The sequence below is a fragment of the Phoxinus phoxinus genome (assembly GCF_949152265.1).
Source record: "Phoxinus phoxinus genome assembly, chromosome: 13".
NCBI lineage: Eukaryota > Metazoa > Chordata > Actinopteri > Cypriniformes > Leuciscidae > Phoxinus > Phoxinus phoxinus.
Genome location: NC_136888.1, coordinates 2,211,161 through 2,223,835, shown reverse-complemented (window position 1 = coordinate 2,223,835; position 12,675 = coordinate 2,211,161). Strand labels below are relative to the sequence as shown.

General features: G+C 39.4%; 1 protein-coding gene across 3 annotated transcripts in view; it reads right to left on the bottom strand.

The window, feature by feature from the left end:
• The window catches only part of rps6kl1 (ribosomal protein S6 kinase-like 1), a 33,130-nt gene that overhangs the window by 9,795 nt on the left and 10,660 nt on the right, over positions 1-12,675 (bottom strand). For all 3 annotated transcript variants that reach the window (XM_079633450.1, XM_079633451.1, XM_079633452.1), the window contains 4 exons: positions 10,854-10,946; positions 10,679-10,726; positions 6,063-6,195; positions 384-1,616 (listed from right to left, as the gene is read on the bottom strand). In XM_079633450.1, coding sequence (XP_079489576.1) covers positions 384-1,616; positions 6,063-6,195; positions 10,679-10,726; positions 10,854-10,946 — 1,507 coding nt within the window. The remainder of the gene's footprint in view (positions 1-383; positions 1,617-6,062; positions 6,196-10,678; positions 10,727-10,853; positions 10,947-12,675) is intronic.

The following is a 12,675-nucleotide window of genomic DNA, read 5'->3' as shown; positions in this document are numbered from 1 at the left end:
GTGACCATGACCAGATGGGTTACTGAATCAAAAAATGTTTTTTATCAAAATGTACTGACTCGACCCACTGGTTATCCTCTGAGAACTCGGTTATTTTTCCAGTCAGATATGATCAAAAAGCTGACTTTCAACTCTGCCTGTAGTTTTGATTCTTTATTTCTGGACATGCTTATTTGTTTATTTGGTGCTGCGAAAGGAGCATGTGTGCTACTTCGGATGTGCATCTTGCGTCATCAACCTGCAAATAAAGTTTGATTCTGTGAACCGACTCGACCAGTTACTGGCTTACAACAAGGATTTGTTCAAGAATTAAACATCACTACTGGACAGTGGCCCTGCAGGATCAGAGTTGAAGGCTAAAGACTTGGCAACAGAAGACATACCACTGCTGCGAAGTAGAACATTTCTTGGGTTTAGGTCCTGGCACATGATGCCCTGCTCATGAAGACTTTCCAATGCCAACAGAATCTGAGCCCCCCACAGTACCACCTCGTCCTCGGGGAGTCCCTGTCTACCACATTTCCATTTGGCACTGGAGTTCTTGGCCTTAATTTGTGCGTGATGGCCCAAGCCGTTCACCTTCATCAGCTGTTCCATATGAGGGTATTCTAGTTTAGTTTCACTCCAACAGGAGCTGTTTGTGGTGGGTGCTGACGGGAAAGAGACCATGCCAACTTGAGGTTGTTTATATGAAGGGCTGAAAAAATGCCAGTTCTCCATGTCCTCCTTCCCAACCTCCCTCACCATATCAACAGAGTTCACCCGAGAAGTCATCTTTGTAAAGTCTAAAGAGATACCTTCTTGATTTTGAGTTGTACATTCAAATGGATAGCGATGAGAACTGACTTTGCTCAATTCAGCCACAAACTGTCCAAGCTGTCCATTTCCACTGGGTTTACAGTTAACACCCTGTTCTTGAGGATGTCCATCATGTGCTTGGTTTCGTGGAGGTAAATGTGATGTGTTGGGAACTATCCGAACTCTTTGTGGAAGTACGTCAACTGTGTTGCAAAGGGTTGGTTGTGCGTTTTCACCAAATAAAGAGGCTGGAGTGATCTGAGCTGCACAGCTGAATCCTAGAATATCCGAGTTTGATCCTGGAACAGTGAAACTTTTACAACCCTGAGCAGGTTCTAAAGCAATCCAAGCTTTGTTCAGATCCATGCAAGAGTCAATCCGCTCAATGCGGACATCATTTCCTAGAAGGTCGGAAGTGACATCAAGAGGATCCCGAGTGTCCACAATCACACAGGGATGAACGGGAAGAGGATCATTATCCTGAGGTAAAGAATTAAGAACATTGTGCGGACAGACAGAAGGAAGCGCATTATCTGTCCTCATTGCATACAATCCTGGAGAACCCCCCTGTTGGCACCCCGTATCTTCACAGTAGGAACGGGTTCTACAGTTCTCAAGACAATGACCAGCTGGGCTCCCTGGCCTCTCAAGAGGTGTAGTTCTCTCACAATTCTCATTGAGGTAAATATCCTGGGGGATAGCAGGGAGGGTGTAGCTGTTCTTCAGGTAGATCTTGTGCTGGTTGGGGCTGAAGCATTCTGGATACTCCCTGACTGCTTCACTTCTGACTCTGTGAAGTCTGGAAAAGAGTCTTCCACCTGTAGAAAAGCAGAGCTGTCAAACTATATGTCATTGTGAGCAGATGGACCACACTTTCAAATGCCCTCCAACTATACTGACTATGAGGCGCTTATGGCCTTCCAACTGTTGAAACAATATAGAAAAGGGTTCTTCAAATCAGGACTTTGTGGTCCACAGTCCTGCAGAGTTTTGCTCCAACCTTGACAACACCTGGACAAGTTTATCAAGGTCTTCAGGATTACTTGAAAATTAAAAGGCAGTTTACTGTGATCAAGGCTAAACTCTCCAGGGCTAGATATGCCCTGTATAAGATTCCTGATATAAATATTTTTTTCAGAGCATGTGCAACAAATATTCCCATGCATGCATTTTTCCTGACTTTTATCTCCTGACTCTTGTACCATCGGTTTCATGATTAGACCTCAGTACTGATGGTGGTATCCAATCCTGATCCTAGAGGGCCACTGTCATGCAGACTGTTGCTCCAACCTGTTCCAACACACTTGTCTGGAAGTTTGTAGTGATCCTGCATACCTCGATTAGCTTGTTCAGGCGTGTTTGATTAGGATTGGAGGCAAACTCTGCAGAGAAGTGGACCTTGACGGCCAAAGTTTAGAATCCCTGCTGTAGAGTTTAGGGCTAATATCATGCAGAGTATAGCTTCAAACTGTTCCAACACACCCGGGAGTTTCAAGTAATCCGGAAGACCTTGAGCTGGTTAAGGTGTTTGATTAGGATTGGAGTTGCAGGACAGCGGACCTCCAGGCTAGATTTCAAGATCCTCGATATGGATCTTTTTTTTTTCAGTGTGCAACACATTTTCCCATGCATGAAATTTGCAAAAGCAATGCTAAACATTTTTCCAGACTTTTATCTCCTAATTCTAGCTCCGTCCCTTTCATTAATAGACCACAGTACTGATTTGGATCCTGTCGAGCAGGAGTCTCCAATCCTGCTCCTGATGGGCCAATGTCCTATAGAGCAGTCTCAACTCTGGCCCTTGAGGTCCACTTTCCTGCAGAGTAAGGTCACTTAATGTACAACCATATGATTGATCTTTCTGCATTAACACCATTGTACTGAACTGAGCTGGACTGACATCACTGTTTTCTCCAGAGCTGCTGTATAGACAAATTAACTAAATTAGGAACATTTTTACAACAGAAATTAACCATCACTGAAATTACATAAGCTGGACTATGACACTATTTTCTTCTAGTTTTTAGTAAAACTTCTTCTAGTAAACTTGTTGCATTATTTTCCTGTTATCACTGCCCAAACAGCAACATAGGTGTGTTCGACATTGGCTGCAGCTGGATGTAACCGATCGGTGAGAGTTGCCGCTTGCAGACGGGAGGAGCTGAAAACGGAGATGTGAAGTCGGACACTTTCTGGTTCCCGTAGTGACGCCCACGCTGTACTTTACCTTTAGCTGAAGTGAAATAAATGCAATATTTGCCAAATACACAGATGTTTCAGAGACATTTTCATTCAATACTTTATGTGCTGCTTCATACAGCGTTTGAACAAGAATAAAGTTCAACATAAGCCTGGATGGATGGATACCCGACGGGACCCGCCGGTTTCGGACAGATATTTAGAAATGATGTTCGGGTCGGGCTCGGTCACATCGGCACGATAAGGCATTGAATATTTTGCATTTAAAACAGCTTATTATGTAGGTAGCCAATGTGCCTGTTTCACTTGATGCAAACGTGATTAAAAATACATGTAAAATATTACCCTAACATATGTTTTCCTGCGTGCAGAAATTTGTTTATGTAGCTGTGACAACAAAACACGTGCATGCGCGCCTGTGTTAACGTGCGCTTGTTGCTCTGTGTTCGCTGATGCGCTCATCTGTTGTACATTTTCCGAATGCCTTCCTACAGTTGCTTAATAAAAGCGGGCTTTCCACACAAACAAACCTACATCATTAGTATGAGAAACATTTTTGATTTTAACTCTCGGGCTCGGACATAAATATCTTAATGCCTGTCGGGCTCGGGTCGGGTTCGGTTACTGCTCTGTCGGACGCGGGTCGGGCTCGGACAGAAAAATTCGGCCCGATCTGCACTCTAATAGCTACTATCAATGAAGTGGGTCTAAGTTTTTTTTATCAGTTTTATTTTGATAAACATGACACAATATAACATCGCAACTAGATGAAAAGAGTGTTTACTGTTATAAAAAAATTATTTGTGAGCTTTAGTGGAACTAACGGTGCGAGAATAAACACGAAACACACGTGATCGTTGTCATGCGGTGAATCCGGCCAATCGTGGAACAGGGAGGCCATTGGGTATGTGTCAAAAGCGAGGCCCACTGTTTTAGACTTTTAAAACCCCTGATCGGTATTGTAAAAAGCACTATATACATAAAGGTGACTTGACTTGACCTGCCTGTGACTTTCTAGTGATCCTTAAAGTGTGTATGTCAGGTTAAATTTTTAATTATGATTGACACAAAATAGTTAGGGGAAATACACGTTTGACAATTTGATGTATTGTTTTGTATGTTTTTCGATACCTAAAGGCAGAATATAAGATGAAAAAGTTCGTTATTTTCAGTCCTCACTTAAAACTGCCCATCCCCCCAAACGAATCGTTTGACGTCATAACAGGGAGACGTCTCCCCACGTCGCTGAGCTGTGTTGATAATTGTACGAGTGATAGAGCGAGAGAATTAGGGATTAGGACATTTATTTAGTTAGTTATTTAAGTTAGGTAGTTAGTATACGCAGGCGTATTTTCACGATGGTGAATTACTGCGTTTGTGCTGGGTGCAAAAACACCGTTAAAACCGGTCACAGAGTCCACTGTGTCCGTGCCTGGGTCAACTTTGTTCGGACCAAACGCGCTGACTTCAGTTCTGCTTCGGTATCCAAGACTTCGGTCATTTGCAGCGGCCATTTCACTGAGAAGGACTACGCGGTTGGAGATCTCAGGAGTTATAAAATGGGATTTAAAACCCGAGTGAGACTGGTAGCTGATGCGGTGCCTACGGTGCTACTGAAGCAGTCGATCGCGCCCGCGCCCCCCCCCTCTCTCTCTCTCTCTCTCACACCCCTCTCTCTCTCTCTCTCTCTCTCACACACACACACACACACACACCAACATATTCCAGCATTGCAATCTTGACACCGCAGGCTGTTCATTATAGCCGGAGCTTCAGAGCTAAGGCGGAGCTACAGATTAGGTGTCCCTAAATAACCCGCGTATAACAGTAAGCCAACGTTAGTTCCGCATGAATTAATTTGCACGCGAGTTTTATTTATTTTCATACCGTGTATTCTCCGTGTATATTCAAGCACCGAACCATGACGCCCGTACCGTTTCGGTTCAATACGAATACATGTACCGTTCCACCTCTAAGTTATGCCTATACTACCAGACACCTGACCAACTCTCCACTGGTTCTTCTTCATACCAGATATTTATGTTTCTTCGATATGAATTATTTACATTTCTGTTTGGCTCCTCATCTGTCTCCCGCCTGGGAGGCTCAAAATTGTATGGCTGTGGGCCATCGTATAGGTTTGAGGGGGATTTTGGATCTCCTCAGACTCAAAACTCTCCATACTTCAATAGAACTTTGTTGGCGCGACTCCCTTGTATGACGTCACAGCTCAGCCCTTGTTTTAAAAATATGATCTTGACAGAAATGGCTATAAATCTTATTGCAGGGCAGTTACAGTAATAATTTTAATGCTAATTACATTTTCACTCAGACATCTAACCCTTATTTAATATATCTAAAAAAAAATTTTTACCTGACATACACACTTTAAGACACTGATCTTGATTGGATACAGTCTGTGTCTAAATGTTTTTACTGTCACACTTTGCACAACAGCTAAGGACCAGGGACTGGGAATATTTGTAATTTGAAAGTCACATTACCAATGTTTCTAGAACAGCATTCTGATAAATATTGCTAAGTTACAGAAAAAGCTTTATGTTTATGATTTAAAATTAGAATGCTGTAATGCACTATTGGCTCCATAAACAAACGCTGTTTTTTAGATGCAGTTCAGGTTTAGAAAATCTCTCTCTCGTATTTTATCACGTCTGTGGATTGCATGTCATTTATAAAATGCTTAAGTATTTTAAGTACTGTATTTACAGGAATTTCAGGAAAGATCTTCTATCAGATATGACCTTTTGGTAGAACTAACAAAATCGAGAGCATGTAGGGTCTTATCATATATGGATCCTAAGCTCTGGAATGGCCTTCTGGGTGATGTTTGAGACACAGACACAGCTTAAGTGTGGACTGAAAACCATCTGTTCAACAAAGACGATTCTCATATTCATTGAATATATGATGGTTGGGTTCCCCAGCAGTCTTGGTTCCTGTTTCTTCCTCAAGTTTTTCCTTGCCTCTGTCACATGTGTCTTGTTCACAGGGGATATATGTCAAACTGCTTTGGAACACTATATAATGTGGAAAGTGCTACTCACCTTGAACACGTTCTAGATGGAGGAACACAGTGTCTTCACTGACATAGTATTTCAGCAGCTTCACCATGAAGGGCACTCCCTGAGGAATGATGGTCGACCTCTCACGGCTCTCCCAGCTCGACTTCGGTAAACTCTGTCCAGAAACACCAGAATTAGGCCCTTTCTAGAGAGCTGCCTCTTTAGACAGCCTTTTAGGGCAACACAAATGAGCTCCTGACACAAAGTCTGTTCCAGAAGGAAGGCAGCATTGGCATGACTGTACTGGCTTTTTAGTATGCTGACTTGTAAGATAGCTTGATTCATAAATACAGCACCATAACTACAAGAACAGGGTCACTTGTGCTTTGATAAAAAAAACAAAAAACTGATGCACTGATTTTGAATGCAGAAAAATAATGGTATATTATTGAAATTGCACATTATTTAAACAGCATGGTAGTATTTATTGTATTTCCTATAGTGTTTGCTGGTTTCAAATGACTTTTTTGTTTTGTCCACCTGTCTCTATAGCTGGTCAATTCTAATATCTCAAGTGTCTGGTTTCAGTAACCCGAGACGAGTTTGTACTCAGATTTAGACACAGCAGCTTTTACCAGGATCAATCCGAGCAGACTCGCAGTACACTGTAAAAACGAACTTTTTGGTATAGTAATATATATTAAATTAACCATCATAATTTTTACTTTATAAAATTAAGATTCAATGAGAACTAGAATTTTCTAAGTAAAATTTTAAATATCTACACATTTAATTCATGTAATAAATTAACTGGTTGGAAAGAGTAAATCTTATTATATATTTGCTTGTAATATTTAAACGTTTTGTAGTCACTTTACATAAACATAGTAATAGTAAGTAAATTTTAATCGAAAAGAATAGCGCGTTTGAATCCGCGCATGCGTGTTTGGACAAGACAGTCTAACGGCCTACTTTGGATCAGAGTCTAATCGGAATGGCGAGCTGCTGCTGCGAGGCTTCTTTTGTCGTGTTTAAGGTAAGTCTTTCTGTTTTACATTTAATAAAAACATGGGTCTGTGTGGATTTTGATTGATGATTCTTGTTTACTTGACTCAATAAACATTAATGCTCATCTTATAACATGACCTCATATTAGTGTAACGTTAACACGCGTGGGTTAACGTAAGTTACTGTTGACTATGGAAAAGTTCGAATTTTCTTACTGAATATTACTCAGGAAATGTCTACACATAACTTAAAGCTAAAAAAAATCAATCGCACTAAATCGTGCATAAATGAGGTCTCAAATAAGCAGGGTTGCGTTTCTAAAAGCATCGTGTTCGTAGAGATCATTGGTGTCAATCATGGGTCTACGCGGGAGGTAATGAAATATAACGTTAGCTGCTACTTTTTTATAAAATGTAAATTCGTTCCCCTAACTTTTGCAGAGACGCTGAAAACCTGGAATAAAAAGCAGACATTTTTTGTCTGATGAAACGTGAAGACAATAATAATTTGGTTTGTGTATTTTTCAAGCAATCTCGTGTTTACATTTTTTTTAAGTGACATGAGTAATGCATTGCTAATTGACATAGCCTTTATTACAGTATAGAAACTCTAAAATATATTTTCTGCCTTTGGTTTTTTATTTATTTTCACATTGTATAAAATCAACGATGACTCAATGTACAAATGTTTGCAGTACATAAAACAATCAACTAATTTTCATAAGGAAAAAAATATAGAATACAAATGAGAGTTTGTTGTTAAGGAGTGCATCTGATTTCTTAGCCTTATAAAAAAAAAGATGACTATGCCCCTGGTGGCAATGGTTCTATGATCTACTTAGGCATTAGATCCATAGAAAAGGTCTGTGTGATGAATGAATTTACCACAGTAGCACTGGTGCAACATAGTTTGCGTCTGTGGGATGGAGCTTCAAACTATTTAATGAAAAAAATAAAACTCTTGTAATGTATGTTTCATTCATACTGTAGAAAGTGAGATGTAGTAACTTTTATATCATTGATTAATGTTTTAATATCACAAATTGTGTCCATTCATTTACAGGGTGACCTTACCTAACGCTAGGACGAGCCAAGACAGTGGACGGATTTGTTTTTCACCACTGGTGTCATCAAGGAAAAAGTAGGCTTTCAATGTTATTAGTTGGCCATGCAATAAATGCAGATTTAGAACTTCAAAACGTTTACACCTCGCTCCCTGCATCAGAATATTTAACCAAATTTCTGCTGTTGTACTCTTGAATCATGTTGTCACATTAGATCAAGGAGGAATTCATGAGAATCACTACAATTTCCCTGGAGCAGAGATTCACGTTCAGACTTGACCAATGCACACCAAAACGTATTGCCCTGATGAAGGCCAAGGGAGGTGTTGTGGGGACCAAACTGAGGCCATTTCTGGACAAACTGAGTCAGGTGTGTTTGATCAAAATTGTGCTTGTTCACATTTTTGGAAATAATATGTACTTAAAGGGATAGTTCACTTTGAAATTAAATGTTGGTATGTTTTAGCTTACCTCAAGGGCATCCAAGATGTAGGTGTCTTTGTTTCCGCAGTAGTTTCAATTTTTATATTTTTAGGTCAAACCGTTCTTGTCTGACAGTCATATCATGCAGGTCTATGGTCATTGTCTCAAAGAGCATGCACAGAGTCCAAATTAAAACAATTCCCCATCGTCCGAATTAAACAATTCCTCATCGTAAGTCACGACCAAGTGATCTGAGGGCGCGGGCGCTTCCTTCTGTGTGACGTGTACACAGACTGGTGCATAGATATATATACACTAGATCTCGCATTAAAGACATTCGTTCCAATGAACTGCCGTAGCCAAGGCGACATCTAGTGTATACATCTATGCACCAGTCTGCGCACACGTCACACACCAGGATGCGCTCGCGCCCACAGATCACTTGGTCGTGGCTGTGTTACAAGAGGTAAAAACTATATAAATACCGTTCGTTTTCTCACACAAACCGCTCGTTTCGTGTCTTAGGCCATCAATGTGTACTTACGATGGGGAATTGTTTAATTTGGACGATGGAGAATTGTTTAATTTGGACGATGGGGAATTGTTTTAATTTGGGCTCTGTGCATGCTCTTTGAGACAGTGACCATAGACCTGCATGATATGACTGTCAGATAAGAACGATTTGACCTAAAAATATCAAAATTGAAACTACTGCGGAAAAAAAGACACCTACATCTTGGATGCCCTTGAGGTAAGCTAAAACATACCAACATTTTATTTCAAAGTGAACTATCCCTTTAATGTATTTCTCATACATGCACGCACACATAGCTTTTTGTACAATATAAATTGCTTTAAAGTAGCTTTACTGTATTAAACAGTAAAAATTGTGATTGTGGCTGCAGTTTGTCACATGTATCACTTGTTTTAAATTTCTGATATCTGATAATATCAGATAATCCTATTCTCAAAAACGTGTATGTGTTTTGTCGTTTATAATGATCACGTTACTTGGCATCGCCATGTTAGTACGCCATGTTAGAATGCACTGGAATTTAGAGAATAGGATCTGTTGGATTTACAACGCGTAAATACATCCACTTCTCCCAAAATACGAGAAAGTAAGAGGCCGGTGCAGTGGGAGAAAAAAAAGAGTAAACTTTATAGTTACCTACACAATGTGTGTGGTAATTATACTTGGGTGTATTTAAATGCCTGAAATGCACTATAATCACACCGGTTTAATCGTACGCATCAAAGGGTTAACATAATCGAAACCATATGGTCTTTTTTAGTATGTGTATGTGTTCATTCTGTTGTGATAATGAAGTCACTTCAAATAATTCCAGAAATTCTATTATTGTTTCTCAAAAGAATTATAATTTTTCTTCTGTATGCAGGAGGACAGCTGCAGTGACACCACTCAGCACATCATTCAAATACGGGTCGTCCATGGTGCTGATGGAGAATGTTGAATGTTTTGCATGAATTTTTTAAAAATACATTTTTAAGTTTAAAACAAGAGTTACAGTAGAATTCTGAAGTTTAACTGAATGCACCTGTGTCAAGAGATGACTGTGAATGTCCATTTTTGGATGACTGAAAAATAAACTGTTTAATTGTACTTTAGTTGTGTGGTTTGTGAAAAATAGAGAAAATGTTCAGTTATTTATGTTCATGATTATTTATAAAAAGTTAATTACCAATGTTTACATTATTATAATTTAATAAAACTAAGTAAATGAAAATCTCAACAAAAAAACTTAAATAAAATCTACTTATTTATTTCATAAAAGCAAGCTTCCTAATTATAAAACAATAAATAAACTTTACTTAATTACTTTAAATAAATATAGCTTCTAAATTAAATGTAAATAGGTAATTTTTACTTAATTTCTTCATGAGTGTTACGTTCAATACTAAGTAGATTTTACTTGATAATGACATGCGAGTTGTACTTGATATTAGAGCAGTAAAATTTACTTAAAATATACTTGTGCAAATTGTTACGAGGATTTTATTAAGTAAATCTTACAAGTAGTTTTTTTCAGTGTAATAGCAGCCCAGAGTCAGACAGCAACATAGTGTCGGCCCCGATGGCCTGATTCCCGCTCACTTCTGAGAGGAACCCACACACTAGAATACTTCTGTGTCAAATGCCTACCTTAACAATAAAAGTCTCCTTGCTTATCAGACTTTCGACCGTCAGCACCTGTGGAAAACACACATTTATAACTGTTATAACTATTGCACTTCCAATGTCCTGGCATATAGAGAATTGCTGACTCGTTGTAAGCCATGAGAAGCATGAGAGGAGCAGATGTTTCCACATACTGTACCTTATCAATGATTCCAACCACCCTGCACATCGCCAGGTTCTCCACCGGCGAACTTAGATGTCTGATCGACCGAAAGCGTAAGCTACTATAACCCTGATGACCAGGAAAATAACATGTGTCAGAGACAAAAACATAGTCAGGATATTAACTAATAGCACCAAGATCACATTGCAGCTTATTCTGGCAAGAACCGCGGCCCACTTAAGACCTGTTCACTCCAAGGACAATAATTCACCTTTAGCTAAGCCCCGCCCCCCTTAGTTACTGTCGCTACGTCCGTCAACTTCATCTGGGCTCTGGTTTGGTATCAACATGGCTTATGCTGTGACGCTCTTCCTGCTGAACTTTTATCAAACTTTTATAAAGCAGCAAATAAAGTGTCCGATAGAAGTAGGCAAAAGGGGCTCAGTGTGCGTTCGAAGGCTTTATTCAAGACATACCGGCGAAACGCAACAACAACAAGATCCAAATAGAGGCAAAAGCATAACGGTCACAGTCAAAACATGACCCACTGCATATCCTAATGGAGACGGAGACTGTGACTCACTATATCAGGAGCAACACTGTTCATGCAAAGCTGGGTACTGTAGGTCTCTGTTCACTTCTATAATCGTTATTACAAAGCAAACGGACTACGCCAGTATAAAGTTGTATTTATTAGCAGCGTGTGCTAGCGTATCAACAATTAGGGTAGAGAACTGAAATCATGACCTAAACCAGCATAAAACTGTCTAACTAGTATAACTTCACAGTAAGGTTAAAAGCTAAATGTATCTTAGAGACAAAAGTGTGTTGTTGATCTTGAGGGGTTTCGCTGACTGAGGACGTCCACACAGTTTAATCCAAAGACGACACTTGTCAGGATTTGACCGGTTTTGGGAAGGGAAAAAAACAGACACCCCTCCAACCTCTCTGGGAAACGCGTATCTGTGTTACAAACGCCCCAGGCACAACGTTCAACCATATTTTTGATAAAACGACGACGGTAATAGCCTGCCGAGACCAAACACATGAGACGCCCGAGTTAAAGTCAATGGAGCGCTGTGAAAAAGTGTCGGACCGCTGTGGGAGCTCGTTCGTGGCTGCGCTGTGATTGGTCCATCTGCATTCTAGGGTGTGGCTTAGCCAAAGGCGAATTATAAAGGTTTAATAATCGCTCTAACTCTAAGAGAAAAGCGAAGTCCACAACTACAACTATAACACCACAGAGGAACGACATCGTTAGAATTACTTTTAGAGTGATTTTGTCCAGCTTATGAACTATAAAAACATCGACAGCCAATCAGAATCCATCCTGCTTTAAAGAGTTCGAGCATTTAAAGTCAGAGCGATATCGGCAGTTGAAGTGGGGTGGGGTTTCTGGGGGGTTTTCTCCCCCATTTACATTTTTCTGGATTCCATTTCAATTGTAAAATAAAAATGTTGTACTCAAAAAGCATGTCTAATTGATTGAAATAATGAAACTTATTGAACAATTAATTAAAAATGTAAATAAATTATATTTTTAGAGCCCCATAAAATTAATTTAATGTTTTCCTGAATTCCATTTGTTATATATACTTTTTGTGTGTGTGTGTGTGTTTAATTACATATTTAAGGCATCTTAGTCATAAAAAAACGCATGTCTAATCAATTGAATTCATAAAACTTAAATACGTTTTATATTTTATCTTTTTAGAAATTGTGTGTTTACAATTAAAATGCATTTTTATTACTATTACTTTGAGTATTACAAAGTACATTCTACTCTATACTAGTAATATATTTCTGTTACAATTTATTCACGTTAAACTTTAGATAAGTGAATAAAGTTACTTATCCA